Below are 18127 nucleotides of genomic sequence, written 5' to 3'. Positions count from 1 at the left end.
TTTTTTTCAGCTTCAGAAATGTTGCAGCAGTGCAGAGGGTCATCAGGGTGACCGGGGAATTCAAAGCGATGCTGAGTTGTTTGAGAATTTGACTTAGTATCACCCAAACTTGTTCTGCATACCAGGTGCTCGATAAAATGTCTCCACATAAAGATACAGTCTTTTTATCCAAAAAAATGTTTAAGTAGCATCCAGTTATTACGGAGAGAAAGTAGTTAAGTTTGGTCTTTCGTGTAGTAGAAATCGTTTCCAGAGATTTACTGTGCCGAAGAAGAACGGTGCAATAGACATGTGTTTATTATTCTCATTCCACCTGCTTTGATTGCTCCGATGGATTGTTAAACTTAGTGTTCCTTTTACCTTGTCAAGGCCCTTGATGAGAATCTTGTTTTGTTTTTTTTGTTTTTTTGGTAAAAGGTTAAATTTTATACCATTTTCTGATTTTTTCTGTACAAAAATGAGAATACAAATACTGGAGAGGAAGAGACTGAAAACTAGAAAGGAAATGAAATACATCCAAAATAGAAAGCAAGAAGAAATCCTAGAATGGTTATGAGTCGATTTCGGATAGTTTGATCCATAGCTGCTTGCACTGCTGAACTTTGTGAGGTGGTGGAGGTGAAGATCCTGGCATTTCGTTCACGCCAAATTAGATAACAAGCTGATTGAAGAACTAACTTGGCAATTACCACGGCATCTGTTGCAGCGGGGGTCCTGGTCTGCAGAATCCAACTCGTGATTGAATGGAGTGTTGACGGTGGATTTCTCCAGATTCTCGAAGCAAAAGATTGCCAAACCCTTGCAGAGAAAGAGCATTCAAAGAAAAGGTGGTTGTGGGTTTCGATTCCGTCAGAACAAAGCACACAAGCTGAAGGGATATTAAGGCCCCATGCTCGCAGCCTGTCACTCGTAGGCAGTCGCTCTTTTAGTGTAACCATAGGATGAAAGTGTATCGGGGTACCCCTTCCTTAAACCAAAGCACCTTGTTCCATGGTACTAACGGAGAGTGTACACGTAGTTGGTCCCAAGTATCCTTGGAAGATAAAAAATCAGCAAAGGTACCTGAGTTCCGACGCCAGAGATATACATCGGGGCCCTTGAGAATGTCCGGTGGAGTGATCGTTGTCAAGGTGATCATTAGCTGTTGTTGCTCTTCCGATCTAGCTCCCGACATCCACCAACTCCCATTTCTGACTACATCAGCGACAAGTGCCTCTTTCCTTACTCGCAGTGACCGTGTCCCATTACTTCCAATGAAGCTTATCAGAGGACCATGTTTTGTCCAGTTATCATGCCAAAAGGATATACTAAGACCATTCCTCACTTCACACTTCATAAACTCTGTTATCTACTGCCTCAGAGAGATCATACCTTTAATAGTTCTGGAGAGTCGTGGATTGTCCTGAATGGTCCAGAAACTCTTCCTTTGGAGTATATTACCTTTAATCCATGCCACCCATAGAGAACCCGAATTTGTAAATAGGTTCCAAATGAGCTTGAGCTGGAACACCATTGCAAATTCATCCAATCTGCGAATTCCAAGCCCACCTTCTTTTTTGGGTTTACAAACATCCTTCCAAGCGACTCTTGCTCCCACAGCCGTTGTTACTTTGTTTTTCCAGAGGAAAGCCGCACACAATGAATCAACCTTTTCATAAAATCTTTTGGGGAGATTAAACACTGCACTCCAAAAATTCACCATGCCATATATAACCGAAGAGATAAGCCTTATCTTCCCAGCAAAAGATAGAAATTTTGCCGTCCAAGCATGTAACTTATGGGTGATTTTCTCAATAAAAGGTTGCAGAGTTGCAAATGAAATACGTGCAGGATTCAGGGGTAATCCTAGATACCGGGTAGGAAAGGTACCAACCTTTATACCTTGCAAAGCACTTAGTACTTCTACTTGGATGTCAGTATAGCCCCCAAAGAAAAGTTCAGATTTTGCCTGGTTTACGTCTAAACCACTGATTTGCTTAAAGTGAGACATTGTTCCAGCAATACCAGAAAGTGAGTGTCTTGCACCATCAGAGAATATCAACAAGTCATCTGCAAAGAGGAGATGAGTTACCACAGGGGAGGAGCATAAGGGGTGAAGCCTGAATTTTCCTTGTACTGCATCTCTTTCCAGTAATTTTGACAAGACCTCCATCACCATAATGAAGAGATACGGTGAGAGTGGGTCCCCTTGGCGAAGCCCCTTCTTTCCTGGGAAGAAACCTGCTAATTCCCCATTAATAGAAACAGAGAACCGAGGGGAAGTAATACATTCCTTTACCCATGTACAAAATATTGGAGGGAAGTTTTGAGCCTCGAGAACCTTTAAAACGAAATCCCAACAAACTGTATCAAAAGCCTTTCTGATGTCTACTTTTAGCATGCAGCTTTTTGGGCAATCCTCCTTCTGATAATTTCGAATTAACTCTGAAGCAAGTAGGACATTCTCTCCAAGGCTTCTTCCTTTAAGAAAGGCGACTTGATTTGGACTAATACATGCTTGAAGGAGAGGCTTTAGTCTGTTGGCAATGATCTTTGATATGATTTTATAAATCAGATTGCAACAACTTATTGGTCTATAATCTCCTAACTTGCATGCTTCTGGTACCTTTGGGATAAGAGTGATGGCGGTATTGTTCACATCCCGTAGCATCCGACCATTTCGAAAAAATTCCTACACCGCAAAGATAACATCCATCCCAATGGTGTTCCAGGTTGCACGGTAGAACTCAATGGAGAAACCATCTGGTCCGGGACTCTTATCTAGTGGCATTGCAAATACAGCCTCTTTTATCTCCTCAGCTGAGACCATTTTCTTCAACTCTGTACATTGAACATCATCACATCTGAATGGTAACAAGTCCTGCAGTTCGTGTTTTGTGATAGGAGAAGTTGACATATCAGTGCATCCCACTATCCCTTGGAAATACTCAACCGCATGGTCTTTGATCTCTCTATGCTCCACTATGCGTCTATCCTCTGAGTCTACCAAATAGTGGATATGATTTCGTGAATTTCTTTGGGACGTAGTCTTATGGAAATACGCCGTGTTCCTGTCCCCTAGATTCATCCAATTGGCACGAGATTTTTGCTTAAAGAACTTTTCCTCTGCCTTCATAAGAAATTGCCATTGCTCCCTGACTTGATGCTCTTCTCTTACGGATTGAGGATTAGGGTTTGATAGAATGTTTCTTTGCAGAATTGGAACTTTTTCAGCTTGATGTTTTACTCGTGCTGTAATGCCACTAAAGTGCTGCTTATTCAATCCCCTGATCACTGGTTTCAGCAGACGGAGGGACCTTACAAGCTTAAACTGAGAAGATCCTACTATCGTCTGAGAGTTCCATGCTTGCCTCACAACTTCCTGATAGTCATGGTGGTCAATTACGTGGTTAAAAAACTTGAATGGCTTCCTAACCACTCGTTGAATAGAAGGCTATTGGAAGAGGCAAGCTGCGTGATCTGACTGCATAGGAGGTAGGAAATCTGCATAAGAACCTGGGAACTGCAAGAACCAAGAATTGTTTATAAAAGCATGATTGATCCTCTTGGATGTAGGGTTCTCTTCTTGATTATTCCACCAAGTGAAAGGAAGCCCTTTTGCTTGAGCCTCAAACAGTTCAGCTTCTTGCATAGCTAAGTTGAAATCATTCATTCCCGTAGTGTCCACATTCTGGGAGAGGTGTTCTGAGTGGTGTGAGCTTCTGAGTATTTGATTAAAATCCCCTACAACTGCCCAGGGATGCCTCGTAACTGGAGTATTATCATTCATCCAAGTCAGTTCCTCCCAGAGTTGCTGTCTTTCTTCCGACGTGTTATACGCATAAACAAAAGTTACAGTGAGACTGATACTATAAGTCTCAATATAGATACCGCATGTTACCTGCTGCGCCGACACTTTATACACCACCAGATTGACTGATGGATCCCATACCAAGAAAATTCTGGTTGTAGCATGGTGATCAAAATTCCCAAAAACTTTCCATCCAACAGGAATACCCCTTAATATCCGATCTGCGTTTATAGGTTGCAGATGCGTTTCTCAGAACGCTCCAAAAAGTGGCTTATGGATGTTAATCCATTCTTTCGTTGAGTCCTGACGTCTGTTACTATTAAGAGTTCTTATATTCCACACAAAAAACATATATAATGTTGTACTACTGGGGCAGTGTGGCCTTACGACCACTCTTCCGGCGAGAAACCAGAATAAACGGAGCTTCATTATCTTCCCCTATCTTGACAGAGCTATTCGCTTGCTCATGAACCTTCTCCTTATCTGCCAAGTCCGAGTTATCCTTTTCTTTAGTGAGGGTTGGGTTATCTGTCTGCTGACTACATCCTAAAGCATTTATCCCATCCTCCGGCAGAATAAGTTTTCCCCTCTCACATGACTTTGTCTCTATGGTATTATGTTGGATTCCATCAGAGTGACTTAATTCCACTGAAGGACCCGATTCCTGGGAAGGTATCTCTCGATCTTCAATCATTTTTATCCCGGATTCTTTGTCTGATTTAGACCCTTCCTTGACTTTCCAGGTTACTCCCGGGGATCTGCCCTGGCGGGACCGTCTGTTACTCCTCGGTCTGCTACGAGATCTTATCTTCCTTCGTCTGTTTAAGGGAGGCACCTACAGCCATGATGGACACCAACTTCTATCATGACCATAAGCATGACACTCTTGACATTTGGAAGGGAGCCAAGGATATGTAACTGAGACTTCGAATTCCCGTCCTGAAGACAGTCCCATGATGAGCTTTGTGGGGAGATCCTTAGTGAGGTCCACCCTGACCAGGATTTTAGCCACATCAAAATTCTCCTTTCTCTCTGTTTCTGGAGCTAACGCAATAGGTTTCCCTACTGCTGTAGCAATTCTACTCAGACTCTGTTTATTAAACAGGAGATATGGTATCCCTCGGAATTCAGCTGTAATCGCTGCTGAGGTGATTTTAGCTGCATTTGGCTCAAACTCTGGTGACCAAGGAGAGACAAACATTGGGTGTCCTGCAATGTTCCACATATGGCGGCTGAGGAGAATTGCTCGGGTTCTTGGATTGGTTACTCGCAACAAAAAAGCTCCTGGGCCGGCGTTGTGAACAAAGATACGAGGACCTTGCCTTGCACATATTGCATTAACCACCCCTATTACCCTTCCCATATCTGGGTAGTTCCCATGGAACTGAGCAAACACAAATTCTTTAAACTCATCCTTCGCAGCTTCGATATTATCATTAGGAATGAGGATGAAAGGAACTCCTGTGATGTGTTGTGCTGGTGTACCGATTTCCTCCAGGTCGTCCTTGAGGAGACTAGACCATTTTTTTCCAGAGCAAGCTTAACCTTCTCTGTAGATATAACCGTTTCTGCTTTGCTCAGAAGGGTAACAGTAACTGTTTATCCCTTCTCCTTAGCTACGGACCCGGAGACTACAGTCTCAACGGATACAGTTGCGGCTTCAATCTGAGCAGTTTGAGAAATCTCAGGAAGAGAGGTGGTACACTGTAGACCAGGGGTCATAGTGAGATCTGCTTTGTCCGGAACTCCAGCGATTTGCGGGACTCCTGATGCGGTTTCCCCGCACTCAACAGAGGAATCTTCGACAGCTTCTTCTACGGTAGGAGGGCTATCAATTACGACTGTCTTCTGCGGGATTCCAGCCAAAGCAGAGAGACGAGCAAACTTCGATGTGCCCGGAATTACAGATTTAGGACGGGGGGTAGCGGGAGATGATCCCTTCTTCTTCTTACGCTTTGCCATTTGATAAATTTTCATCTCCGGCATGAGGCCGGAGGCCGTCGGCAATTAGGGTTAAAGAAACTAATCGCCTTAAAAGTCGCCTCAAGAGAATCTTGTTTTGTTTTCAAGGTTCAGGTTAAACTTTTCAGATAATATAATTTATAAACATCAGAGAGTTTTCCTTAGCTGCTTGCTTCCAGCGACTCCCAAGTTTAGGATTAGTGGTGGTATTTTCATGTCATCTGCTGTTCCTCTTTCTTAATCTTGATACTACCAAACTCTTCATGTATCAGTTAGTTCTGAATGTTACAAATTGTATATCATGGCTTTTATTTCTGTCCACAGTCAAAATAAATGGTCCTGATTTTGTAATCAATATTTTGCTAACCTTGATATATCAAATAGTGGATACAAGTCTCTGTGTTTCACTAGATAGTGCCATAGAGAGATAGAGATAGAGATAGAGAGAGTGGCACAAGTGTGCCTCAGTGGTTCTCTAGTTTCTATCGACTTTTACAAGACATAATTCGAATTTTCTTGTAAAGTGTTAAAAATAATTTTATCCAAGCTAATTTTATATTAATTAAGCATCAACAAACATGTAAACTACTTAAACGACCACATAACTAACCTTTAAGTATTCTCATTTCCTCAAGCTCTCCTCATACTCAGTTGTCATCTCTCTTAATTAAAGTCCAACTTACTTTCTTGCTTTAGTACAAATTTGATTTAAAGTATTTCATAATTGTCAATGTTCTTCACAATCTACTGATTGATTAATGTGCACTGACTTGCTTTGTGCTTGAAATTCAAAAAGCTAAAAAGAGATCTAACACTGAATATTCTCTCTCATGCCTTTGTTTGATTACTGTGCACTGACTTGGTTCCGTGGAGCTAAGGACAAGAGACTTAAAGAGTTAAGTGGAACTTTGATCCGTTTGGTGATCCCGCTTAAACACTTGTTAAACCTATTAAAACAAGAGGACGCACTAAGTGTATAGCCCGATCTTGTATCCTTGGGTCCATTTCCCACGGTTTACGGCTCTAAATACCCATCCTCTCACACAAGCCTTATCTGTCTTTGCCAACATTGGTTCGGACACACTTCGTAACACAACTCCCAAAGCATGTGTCTATTGTCAGCTTAGACAAGTCATGCTCGCGTTGCTCAATTAAGAGAGAGGTCATATTTTTTGAATATCAAAACCTTTTTGTTTTCTCTTCAAAACACATAAAAAAATGTTATTTTCCTTGTAATTGATTATATAAATATAATACTTCTAACAATTAAATATTGTTTTTAAGAATTAAAAAAAAATCTCTCTCTATAAATGAATAATTGATTAAATAAAACATCTATTCTATACAAGGCATCGCAAAGCCCAACATAGTCTAAAGATTTAACTAAGCAAGTTTGCATATGTCCTTGTAAATAATGGAATCGATGACTCTTCCATCATATACACCTTTCTCAATCTGCACTTTAGCATAAAACTTCACTGTATCCAAACCCAACAACCTTGCATTCGAACCACAATATGCCCCATTCACTATCTTCACAGTCCCTGTGGAAGCACCGTCTCTAGCTCCTCCTGATAAACTATGTGCACATGCTTAGAATCAAGCATTTCGATCTCACCACCATACTTATCAATCACTTTCTTCACAACACCTTTATGCTTATAGTATCCCTTACTCATCACCTTGACAATGATCCCTTCAACAACCAGTAATCTTTACGATTCATCCTCTCCTTTTTCTTCACTTCCTCCTTCATCAAGCCATCCAAAGCTGATCTCTTATTCTCCTTATCACTTCTTCCCGAGTCCCCGCTTCTCTTCCTCTTCTCCCCTCTCCCAACCACCTTCTCATTCCCTTCATCCTCAAACACTACTCTCTCTTTACCCGTAGCATCAACCTGTTTAACGCATCCACCAAGAGAAAACCCAACCTTAACTCCACTCTTCAACTTCAATTCTTCATTATCCTCAACAACTTCTTCACAACGACCAGCATTCAATTTCACAGCAGCTCTCTCAATCTGCTTCTGAATCTCCCTCTCTTGTTTCTGCTCCTCAGCTAAATCACTCTTAACTCTATTCTTCTTCAATCTCTCCTTAAACACAGTCTCTGAATCTCTATCGATATAAGTAATAAACCAACCTTTAGGGGTCTCTTCAACCTTTACTTGACGAACTCAGTCAACGTCGCCCACTCAGTCGAATTCATATGAACATGGTGGCTATCGTTGATATACTCGCTGTAGACAACAGTGGCGGCGACACGAGAGAAACGGTGGCTCCGCCTCATCAGATCGAGAAACGTCCGCTCGAATTCTTCGGAGTAACCATCGACGACACGAGTGGGATTCTGGCCAAAGACTTGCATCTGCCTCTGGTGAGACCCGCTCATACAATGACACTTGAATCCGTTCTCGTCTCGGCATTGTTTCTGACACACCTGACAATACCACCGAAGCTTTTGAAGACCTTTGGATTTCATTCGATTCGCAATCGCCTTATGGGTTAAGACTTCGTTCTTACCCATCGATTCTTCGTGGATTCGTCGAACAAGATTACGGTCTTTTGGGGAATTGAAATCTAGGGTTTTTTTTAGGTAACGCAACTGATCAATTCAGATCAGGAGAACAGAGACCTGACTTTATAATTGAGAGGAGTATGATGGAGAAGAGTATGACGAAGATTCAAGGAGCCGAGAATCGAGATGATGATTGAAGGAGCCGGCGATAAGGGAGAGCCACTTCTTAAGCAAAATTAGGGTAGTGTTCTCTTTTACATAGACAGTATATATACTTGTATTATAACCCGTGCTATGCACGGCTAAAGCTTTTCTATTAATAAATTTATCTTTTTAATAAAATTAAAACGTTATTATAGGCTTCCAAAATCCTAACACTTGTTATTACAATTATAAAATAATTTATAAAAGTATCTTACTATATATAAAGTTGGGTTGAAACTCGAGAAAGTGGAGCTTTTTGATCATCCAAACGTATTAGTATAATAACGTAATAAGGGAATATGCAAATAAAGAAAACTATATTGAAAGAGGGAAAACGATTAAAGAAAAAGGAAAGACGGCTGAGGGAAACGATTAAATAGATAAGTTTCCAATTCCTGGTGGAGTACTTAGAGGATCAACAATATTGATGTATGTATTATATCTATATATGAACAACAATACCTTTGTTCACGTTCGTTTCATATATAATTTCCCTAAACCGTCTCGTCATGGATAAGAATAAGATGAAGGAGAGATACTCTAACAGGAGCATCCGAGACGATCGTGGTCCTCGACGAGACGATGAAAGAGATAGGACTAAGCATCATGAGAGGTCTCACCAAGGAAGTAAGGACAAACAACCGATGAGTAAGAGGAAAGATAGAGAGGAATATAATGAGGCTAGGGCACGAAACAAGATATCTAGATTTTGTGGTGATGAGAAGAGCAGATTCGAAGATGTGGCCGCTGATCAAGTCAGTGAGGGTTCCGTTTCTCTTGCACCGGAAGCTTCTAGTGTAATCTCTGAAGCTATTAAGCGAGCGCAGGAGCAGGCAGCCTCTATGCGTCAATTTGTTTCGACAGAGACAGTTGTTGGGCATAAACCGACCAAGGAGGCCCATGTTCATGTTCTACGTGTGGATGCACTTGGAAGAGAGATAGATGAACATGGACATGTGATTAGTAGTGTGACTAAACCAAGCCATCTTATTACATTGAAGGTTAATATCAACAAACACAAGAACGATGCTTTGCATATTCTTAAACCTCAACTGGAAGTAGATCCACAAGAAAACCCCCACCATTATGATCCAAGGATCGGTATTGATAAAAACAAGATCTTGAGACCTAAACGTATGAGTTTCAAGGTGAAGCAAGCACATCCGAAAAAGGCAAAGGATGATGATATGTATCCAAACTTGATAGAATCATCTGAACCTGTCCCAAGAAAAGAGAAGCTCGAGGAGCCAATGCCAATCCCAGATCATGTTGAGTGGTGGGATGCAGAGATCCTCACCAATGACACCATTACTGAGTTACTGTCGGATCCAAATATCCTCATCAATGACGCCATTACTGAAAGCCATCTCAAGATAGAAAAAATTACTAGTAACATTGAGCATCCATTTCCCCTAGAGCCACCTGTGGAGGCAGCGTCTCCACCTCCCCAGCTGCTTAAACTGACAAAGAAGGAACAGAAGAAACTGCGAACCTTGAGGCGTGTGGCAAAAGAAAAGCAGAAACAGGAGATGATTAGACTAGGGTTGCTTGAACCACCAAAACCAAAGGTGAAATTGAGCAACCTAATGAAGGTTCTTGCGTCTGAAGCAACCCAAGACCCAACCAAGCTTGAGAAAGAGATCCGCGCAGCACATGCCGAGCGTGAACAGGCTCACACTGACAGGAACACTGCGAGGAAGCTAACTCCTGCAGAGAAACGTGAGAAGAAAGAAAAAAAGCTCTTTGGCGATCCAGCAAGAGTTGAGACGATTGTGTCGGTGTACAAGATCAACAAGAAGCTGTCGCATCCCAAAACAAGATTCAAAGTGGAGATGAATGCAAAACAGAACGTATTAACAGGGTGTAGTGTGATGACGGAGGGAATGAGTCTTGTTGTGGTTGAGGGTAAAAGCAAATCAATAAACAGATACAAGAAACTGATGCTGAACCGTATAAACTGGAAAGAGGCAGAAGAAGAAGAAGAAGAAGAAGAAGAAGAAGAAGAAGAAGAAGAAGAAGAGAATGGTGGAAACAAGTGTTGGTTGGTTTGGCAAGGAAGTGTTGAGAAATCGAGTTTTCATAGGTTTCATGTACAAGAGTGCTTGACCGAATCTGCTGCCAAGAAAGTTTTCACGGATGCTGGTGTTGCCCACTACTGGGATCTCGCTCTCAATTACTCAGACGACTAAAAAGCCTCCTCCTTTTGTACTATAATGTCTCTGGTACTATTTATTAACATCTTTTCTTGAGTAATAAGTTTATCTTGGTACTAACTAACAATGAAATTCAAAACCTATATTTCAAAAGTTATACTGAGAAATAATGATTCGTTGAAAAAAAGTTGGAAGTCTGTATAGTCTAGTTCACGTCGAATTTTGGGTCTATCTTGGAGATTGTTTTATAATAGGGTCATATTGAAACATTTCTAGAAATATGAGGGTACCATATGTTTAAATATTTCTGCTACTCTGTAAACGTAAAGGCTAAGCCTTTGATGGGGTTGCTGCAGATTCATTGACTCAAATCCAAAACTAAGAAGCACGAACCTACTTTGATTCTTACGATTACGGATTAATGGCGATTACGGCGACTAAATTGGTCTCTCTTACTCTCTTATGGATTCTCGTCCTCTTCGTCACACTTGCTCTCATTCAGGTTAATTTGATATTTTTCTTTTTAATAGTTTCTTGATCTGGGTAACTATGGATTACTTACGTTTATGGCTTGAATATTCAATTTTGGCTTCTTAGATTAAGTTGACTGATGTTGCGGATCCTAGTGTCAGTGAGCAGCAGATTGTTAATGCTAAGCTTAATCAGGTGAGGTCGGAACTCATTGCCTTGTTTGGTCTATAAAGTTTTGATTCAGGGTTTTCTAATTTGGGGCTTTTGAGTTTTTTGAGGTGGGAGAGGATTTAGAAGGAGTAACTCACAAAGTTTACTTTGACATTCAGATCAATGGTTCACCAGCTGGTAAGAAAGTTTCGACCTTTTTCTATTTTAAGTTGGAGTTTGAATTTTAGAAGTTTTGATTTTTATATGTGAATTTGGGTCTATTGGTTGTTTTGATGCAAATAGTTGATTGAGGATGTTGCAAATTCCGGAATTAGCTCGGTTGCTTGATAAATATAAGTGGATGCATTGTGTATGTATGAAAACATTAGTCTTAGAATTAGATAGTGATGTAGGTCTGTTAAGGTGGTACTATAATTCTTTGTTTGAAGCTTTAGAAACTTTCTGCAGCTCATGCAAATAGAGTTTATAGTAACATTTGCATCTTGTCATGTACAGGACGCATTCTCATCGGTCTGTTTGGGAAGATAGTTCCTAAAACTGCAGGTAAATTTTTTTAATTTAGGTTGACCAAACCTTCAAATTGTCTTGTCTACTTGTCCTTGAGTTGTTTCTTACTGAATCCTCGGTTTCTTTTGCAGAGAACTTTCGAGCACTTTGCACGGGTAGCCAAGTAACCTTTTGTTTCCCCTTTAAAACTCATGGTCTTTAGTTTTGAGCCAAGAGACTCTTTAATTTGGTTTGATGTTTATCCTCCCGGTGCAGGAGAGAAAGGAGTTGGAAACATGGGGAAATCTCTTTATTTCAAAGGAAGCATCTTCCATAGGATCATTCCTGGCTTCATGATTCAGGGTGGAGATTTTACACGAGGCGATGGGCGAGGTGGAGAGTCCATCTATGGCGATAAATTTGCAGATGAGAACTTTAAACTCAAACACACTGGGCCAGGTATGCGCTAAAGCCTAAAGCTCTACCTCTTATGTAACCAATAAACTCAATACATACTCAACGAAACACTTACGGGTTGAGTCTGCAAATTGATTTCAGGAATTTTATCAATGGCAAACTCAGGACCAGATTCTAACGGTTCACAGTTCTTCATTACAACAGTCACCACGAGTTGGTAAGCACGCGTGATGATTTGTTTGCTTGTCTCCGGAATCCTCAATCTTGTTTTGATTCTGTTTTCGACAACAATGTGACAATGAATTATTTCTGTTTTGGGAAAGGTTGGACGGACATCACGTTGTGTTTGGGAAGGTATTGTCTGGCATGGAAGTAGTGCGCAAGATCGAAGCGCAGGGACAAGATAGTGGAGAGCCCAAAGGAAAAGTCATTATTTTTGCTAGTGGCGAAGTTTCTTTGTAATATCGTCTTCAAGTTTTCTTTCTTTTGTATCTCTCTGTCTGAGTTTTTTTTTTAACCTTCCTCCGAATGAACAAGAGAATACAAAAGAAAAACTTACAATTCATGTCTCAATGGTAGAGAATACAAAAGGAAACCTTTCAATTAGTAATAGTGTCTTCTTTCTTTTTTTTGTATGTCGTGTCAACCAAGTTTCTTTACGCCTATATAAATTACAACATCATCAGAACTAAGCAAGACACTATTACAAAGAAACATATCAAAGAACTAAAGCAAAAACCCTACCTTTCAATATCCTCGATGAGATTCTTTTCAGACTGGATCTCAAGTCTCTGGCGATGATGCAATGCTATATATCACTCAAATCCTATATATCGGAAAAATTCAAATATGAATACTTATCTGGACACGGATCCCATTTGCTTCACATCTCCACCTTTGGGAGATGCCCTTGAGAGGAATTCATTTTCATTTATGCCCTTGAGAGTATTCTGACAGACGATCGCAAGTGGAATTAATGAAGCGGTATGAGAAGGGAGAGAGGATTAGGTACAGCTGGAACGTTGCGGCTTACGACGGCAAGTGTGTAATGGTGAGAGAGAAGGAGGAACGTTACAATGGAGTGGTTCATGTGTATGACTTGAAACGTGAAAAACGAATCGCTTCTTCTACAAGTTTGATATGGAGACTCATTGATGGAATCAACTATTATGATTGGAAGCTCTTATATTATGATAAAAAGAGACTTAAAAAACGATCGATTGACGAAAAGGAAGGCAAATTATATGTGGATTTGCTGCAGAGATTCAACAAAATAATGAGATCATTGTTGGTTAATGAGTAGATTGTTTAGTTACATATACTCCACTAATAAGTATGTAATTAATATAGTAATTATTTTTTTAGTGTAATTTTATTTGAGCTCATCTCAAATTTTTACCTCCAATGGTGAGATAATTAAGTCTCTCAATAATATAAAATATTACTATTTAGTGTAATTAAGTCTCTCAATAATATAGTATTACTATTTTTAGTGAAATTTATGTAGGTAAATAATTACCTAAGGTACTGTTCTAAATTAAAGAATATCTCATTAATAATTTTAAATATATCAAATTATATCTTAAACATATTTAGTTGTATTTATTTTTTTGATCAAACATATCTTATTGTATTAATTAGTTATATGTATAATCTATAATAATAATTATTATTATTATTAAAAACCATAAATATTACTGTAATAAATATAAATATTTCTAACAAAATATTAAAATCTAATTTTGTTTTTGTAAACTCCAATTTTCTAATATTTAATAACATTGTATTAATTAAAACTAATGTAGTATTATTGAATCAAACTTAACTATATCAATTAAATGTTAATGATAATATGAATTTAAACTTATAGAATGAAGCTTAACAAATCTATCTTGCAAAGCTGGATGAGCTCAAGAAGGTACTGCATATGATAGCACTTTATTTTCGAGATAATCTAAAACGAGACTTAAGAAAATCCTTAACAAAGTATTCGGCTTCTGGTGAGTAATCTTCCATTAAAAATGATGACTGTTCATAAACATTAAAGTCCACTCAATGTGTGGATATTGTATGCATTGACACATACAATTGTATAAGATCTTGAAATAGACATTCATGAGTTAAAAAATGAGGGTTATCAACTACCTCCATGCACTTTTGAAATGGGGAATATTGCACAGTCTTTTCACATTAGAATTTGATCTTAAAGTCGTCGTTTGACATACCTACAATCAAAATATAATTAGCTTTAATTAGATATAGTTAATGCATGAATCTTGTATGCATTGGAACATGATGTTAAAGATCTGAAACTAGCAATTTATGAGTTGGGAGGTGCTTACATTCCACTGTCAGCAAATACGAGTATATTGAGTGTCATATACTCATACGACTCTAGGATGGGGATCACTGCCAAACCTGCTCAACAACTCTCCACAACTTCAAGCCCTTGTCCTACATGTAAGAAATCCCAAACTCCTCAAAGTATCAAGCACTCTTCCATAACAATATTGATACATGTGGACAGTTGTGTCTCAGTAGAGCTGCTGATGTTGATGAAGCAAGGTTTCTCAACTACATCAAGCATTTCTTGAAGAAAATGCCCCAGCTTGCTGATCTCATTGTGTGTAGTCTTCCCTCTTCTTCTGCAACTAAGAAACTTAGCATCCAACAACAACTTGGAGTCACTTAGGATATTGCTTCTCTCTTGGCCCGGATCCAAGTACTTTGATCTTAATTACTTATCTAATTCCCCTTTTGCTCATTGAGAAGCCTCTTTTGTCATTAAAAACAACCATCTGCTCTCAGTTTTTTTTAATGAGATTAAACGTTAAAAATTCATTAGTAATCACATTTTTTATTCATTATAGAAAAAGGTCAAAATAAGACCCATATTATTAAACCGGTCTTCCCCTATGCGAACCAAAACGAATTAAAATCTAAGGTCGAAGAATGTACAATTTTAAAATAAATCTGAGAGAGAGAGAAGGAAAGAGCTCAAGCATCATTCATCTCCATCGCTAGCCAAGTCGTTGCTATCATGAGGACCCGAAATCTTATATCTGTTACAAAACAAAAGGCAAACATTTGAGATCAAACATCTAATACATTCTTAAAACCAAAATTTGTGTTTATGTTGGAAATTTGATATGTGATGTGATTGGAAATCAAGAAAATATTCTCACAATTCAAGAACAGATTTTCCTTCCTTGTACTTTTGGCTCTTACAATGTGCAAACTCCTGAATTCATAAACACACAACAACAACAAAAGATAAAGTTTAACTCAACTCCATGGTACAAATGCAATCAGACATATGTATTATTTATGTTTGCAAACTATTTTTTGTTGTCTTACGTATTTCCACCCAACATTTGATCCACAACCAACACAAAAAATGTCAACTACGGTATGCATTCCAGTTATCATCATTCTGTCTTCTTTCACTCCAACCGAGATGTTTACACTAAAACGAAAAAAAAAAAAACACAATGTTAAGACCATTAATCAAGGATAAATATATATTTTCTAATGTCTTAGAGTTAGATAATTACAAGTGGTCATGAAATCAGAAAGACTTACACGTTGTTGAAGAGATAAGCTCTTCCATGCTTGCATTGAAAAGCCTGCACAAGTTTTTAAAAGTCACTACTATATATATATATATATTTAAATACGAGCTTGTTGTCATAGCGCTCAAGAAACCATCCATAGATATGAAATATGTTAACAACTCATGATGCAATGATCGGATCATAAAGAGGATCACAATATACTAGTTCGATTTTACACGTCATCATGGAACAAAGGTGCTAATTTATCCAAAAGTCTACAATCAGAATATCAGATTCACGATCAATAAATAAATAAAAAAGACAACGAGATCATGGAGGATTGAAAAGATCAAACCTTGGAAATGATGTCTTGCTCTGTAGAAAGATGAGTTTTACAGTGTTTGCAGATGTAGATGTTCCCTTGCAGATCCACCATAAAAACCCTACCCATCTTTGATTCAAAAAATAACTATATCCTTAATTACGTGAATCGAATTATCCCTTATATCGAGTCTTCCTTTGGTTTATAGTGGGGGAGAAGGAGGAAAACTTGAGGGGAAAATAGTTGGACTATGGGAGATTTTCTCGGTAGCGTATATAAACTGTGAACTTTGATTCGGTCTTATTCGATCTTTTTTGGAGGAGGTTATGTAAATTACCAAGAAACGTGGATTTTAAATATTATTCAAAAACGGAAATTATACTTTGAATCCAACCAAATATCCAATATACCTGGCGACCAAAATTCCACCCAACATTTGATCCACAACCAACACAAAAAAATATATACGAAAATTCTATACAAATAAACATTAGAACGTACGTTACGTCAAATGAACAAAAAAAAAACGAATTGGATCGCTCGATGTTACGTCTGGGCCAACAATCTTTACGGCAATCCGCTATAGAACATTAGAACGTTACGTCATATGTAGAGATCAAGCTCGTGAACAAGACTAAGAAAGTCTCGAATACACTAAGAAGAAGAAACAGAGTATTTATACACTCTTTATCTCTAAAACGGCGAAGGCGAACCTAACAGTTTTTGATCTTTTTTTTTCTTTTTTTTGGTTATATCAAGAATCACAATGAAGAAATTTAATTCTCTACATGCATATGTAAACACAACAAATGGCTCCTCTTTACTTTTACTTTTATGTAGCTAGCATAATATATTAATATTCATAGATTTTTGTAGATTCTGAATCTACTTTTACATGCTAATATGAACCAACCTTGCCACAACTAACGAGACATATACATATATGAACCAAACATTTTTGCGGATAAACCCTACAGGATTCTCATTAACAATAACCGCATGTTTTGAGTGGTCTCCCAACCTTTTACTGTTTTGGTCCTCACTGGTTACTCCTCAGGATAGGGTAGGTTAGTCTATTTAAAGTTTTCCTTTTGTCGTTGTCAGCACAAAACATGTGGTTTGATAGAAATTGATTGTGTCGATGTAAATTCGTTTGGTTCAGTTTTATGACCCTTGACCCCATACTTCTAATGGACTCTATATATAGATAGATTACAGAGATTTGGACCAAATCCTCCAACTATAGGCTATCGCCCTATCTTTATCTCATAACTATTTGTTCCGGTAAGAGTTTCTGACTTTCATCTATCATCTATGTGTGAATTTGTTGAGTAAGTTTAAGTCAATAAGAGACATATTCTTCTGGTTAGAATGTGTCAAAGTTGTTTTGCTATTTTCCCATTGTAAGTGGAACTAGTTGAGCTAGTTGCGTCGTGTCCTATCTTTTCAGTTATGTTTCAGTTTTCATTGTATCTTTATAAACCGTATTAGACCTAATGGGAACCAGATCATTCTGATGCAATTTGCAAGTCTTTGAAACTAGTATCTTACAATTGGTATCAGAGCTTGCGAACAAAGTGGTCTAAGAGAGAGAGAGAGAGAGAAAATGAGCGACGATAAAACACTCACCAAAATTCCTCATTTTGATGGTCATTACGATCATTGGATTGAGCTGATGGAGAATCTCTTGCGTGCTAAGGGATTGTGGAGTATGGTAGAAGAAGGTTACAGTGAGATACCAGAGGGAATTGAAGCGACTGCAGCGCAACAGAAGCATGTCGAGGAGCTCAAGATGAAGGACCATCAAGTGAAGCATTACCTGTTCCAGGCACTTGATCGTGCTGTGTTTGAGCAGATCTTGGATCGTAAAACATCTAAGATCATCTGGGATTCGATGAAGAGAAAGTTTGGAGGCAATGAAAGGGTGAAGCGATCTCTTCTCCAAACCCTGAGAAGAGACTTTGAGATTCTCACAATGAAAAATGATGAGAAAATTGACGATTACTTTGGGAGAGTAATGTCAGTTTCCAACAAGATGAGAAGCAATGGTGAAGACATGCCAGATTCGAAGATAGTTGAG

The 18127-nt window shown here is 38.7% G+C and overlaps 5 protein-coding genes, 2 long non-coding RNA genes and 1 pseudogene across 10 annotated transcripts; 3 read left to right on the top strand and 5 right to left on the bottom strand.

Annotated features, from left to right (window-relative positions):
• Positions 1 to 685: 685 nt before the first annotated feature.
• On the bottom strand, positions 686 to 1336 carry LOC147946156 (uncharacterized). Its single transcript, XM_087509513.1, has 2 exons — positions 983 to 1336; positions 686 to 922 (listed from the first exon to the last, which is right to left on the bottom strand). Exons 1-2 carry the CDS (start codon positions 1334 to 1336, stop codon positions 686 to 688), a joined length of 591 nt encoding a protein of 196 aa, XP_087365639.1.
• Positions 1337 to 2671: 1335 nt separating this feature from the next.
• LOC147946155 (uncharacterized) lies at positions 2672 to 5752 on the bottom strand. The gene is made up of 5 exons (XM_087509512.1): positions 5415 to 5752; positions 4716 to 5304; positions 4178 to 4625; positions 3465 to 4011; positions 2672 to 3410 (listed from the first exon to the last, which is right to left on the bottom strand). Exons 1-5 carry the CDS (start codon positions 5750 to 5752, stop codon positions 2672 to 2674), a joined length of 2661 nt encoding a protein of 886 aa, XP_087365638.1.
• Positions 5753 to 7135: 1383 nt separating this feature from the next.
• Positions 7136 to 8486, bottom strand: LOC104781482 (KIN17-like protein pseudogene; annotated as a pseudogene).
• A 511-nt stretch (positions 8487 to 8997) lies between these two features.
• LOC104784099 (protein RDM16) lies at positions 8998 to 10662 on the top strand. Its single transcript, XM_019244181.2, has one exon. The coding sequence runs from the start codon at positions 8998 to 9000 to the stop codon at positions 10660 to 10662; it is 1665 nt and encodes a 554-aa protein (XP_019099726.2).
• Positions 10663 to 10761: 99 nt separating this feature from the next.
• Positions 10762 to 12777, top strand: LOC104781479 (peptidyl-prolyl cis-trans isomerase CYP21-2). Of its 2 annotated transcripts, none has more exons than XR_015597092.1 (8): positions 10762 to 11128; positions 11224 to 11292; positions 11376 to 11445; positions 11764 to 11811; positions 11907 to 11938; positions 12031 to 12213; positions 12313 to 12388; positions 12495 to 12777. XR_015597092.1 is itself a non-coding variant. In XM_010506162.3 (8 exons), the coding sequence occupies exons 1-8, from the start codon at positions 11048 to 11050 to the stop codon at positions 12631 to 12633; spliced, it is 690 nt and encodes a 229-aa protein (XP_010504464.2). In that variant the 5' UTR covers positions 10957 to 11047; the 3' UTR covers positions 12634 to 12777. The 2 variants fall into 2 exon arrangements, 1 of the variants encoding a protein (XP_010504464.2); XM_010506162.3 differs by having other exon boundaries at positions 10957 to 11128; positions 11907 to 11930.
• LOC104781480 (uncharacterized) lies at positions 11672 to 13574 on the bottom strand. The gene is made up of 2 exons (XR_766911.3): positions 12916 to 13574; positions 11672 to 12833 (listed from the first exon to the last, which is right to left on the bottom strand). It is a non-coding gene; the product is annotated as an uncharacterized LOC104781480 (long non-coding RNA).
• Positions 13575 to 13972: 398 nt separating this feature from the next.
• LOC147946154 (uncharacterized) lies at positions 13973 to 15012 on the top strand. The gene is made up of 3 exons (XR_015597091.1): positions 13973 to 14171; positions 14476 to 14631; positions 14710 to 15012. It is a non-coding gene; the product is annotated as an uncharacterized LOC147946154 (long non-coding RNA).
• Positions 14170 to 16690, bottom strand: LOC104781478 (protein yippee-like At3g55890). Of its 3 annotated transcripts, XM_087510641.1 has the most exons (7): positions 16081 to 16690; positions 15754 to 15797; positions 15529 to 15637; positions 15357 to 15412; positions 15130 to 15233; positions 14514 to 14969; positions 14170 to 14396 (listed from the first exon to the last, which is right to left on the bottom strand). In XM_087510641.1, the coding sequence occupies exons 1-5, from the start codon at positions 16174 to 16176 to the stop codon at positions 15176 to 15178; spliced, it is 363 nt and encodes a 120-aa protein (XP_087366767.1). In that variant the 5' UTR covers positions 16177 to 16690; the 3' UTR covers positions 14170 to 14396; positions 14514 to 14969; positions 15130 to 15175. The 3 variants fall into 3 exon arrangements, with proteins under 3 accessions (XP_087366767.1, XP_010504461.1, XP_087366768.1); XM_010506159.3 differs by having other exon boundaries at positions 14514 to 15233; XM_087510642.1 differs by lacking the exons at positions 14170 to 14396; positions 14514 to 14969; positions 15130 to 15233 and having other exon boundaries at positions 15353 to 15412.
• Between the last annotated feature and the right edge of the window lie 1437 nt (positions 16691 to 18127).

This window comes from Camelina sativa, chromosome 4 (genome assembly GCF_030686135.1).
Source record: "Camelina sativa cultivar CO46 ecotype springtype chromosome 4, ASM3068613v1".
NCBI lineage: Eukaryota > Viridiplantae > Streptophyta > Magnoliopsida > Brassicales > Brassicaceae > Camelina > Camelina sativa.
Note: the sequence above shows the minus strand (reverse complement) of the source record. Positions and strands in the feature narration are given on the sequence as shown.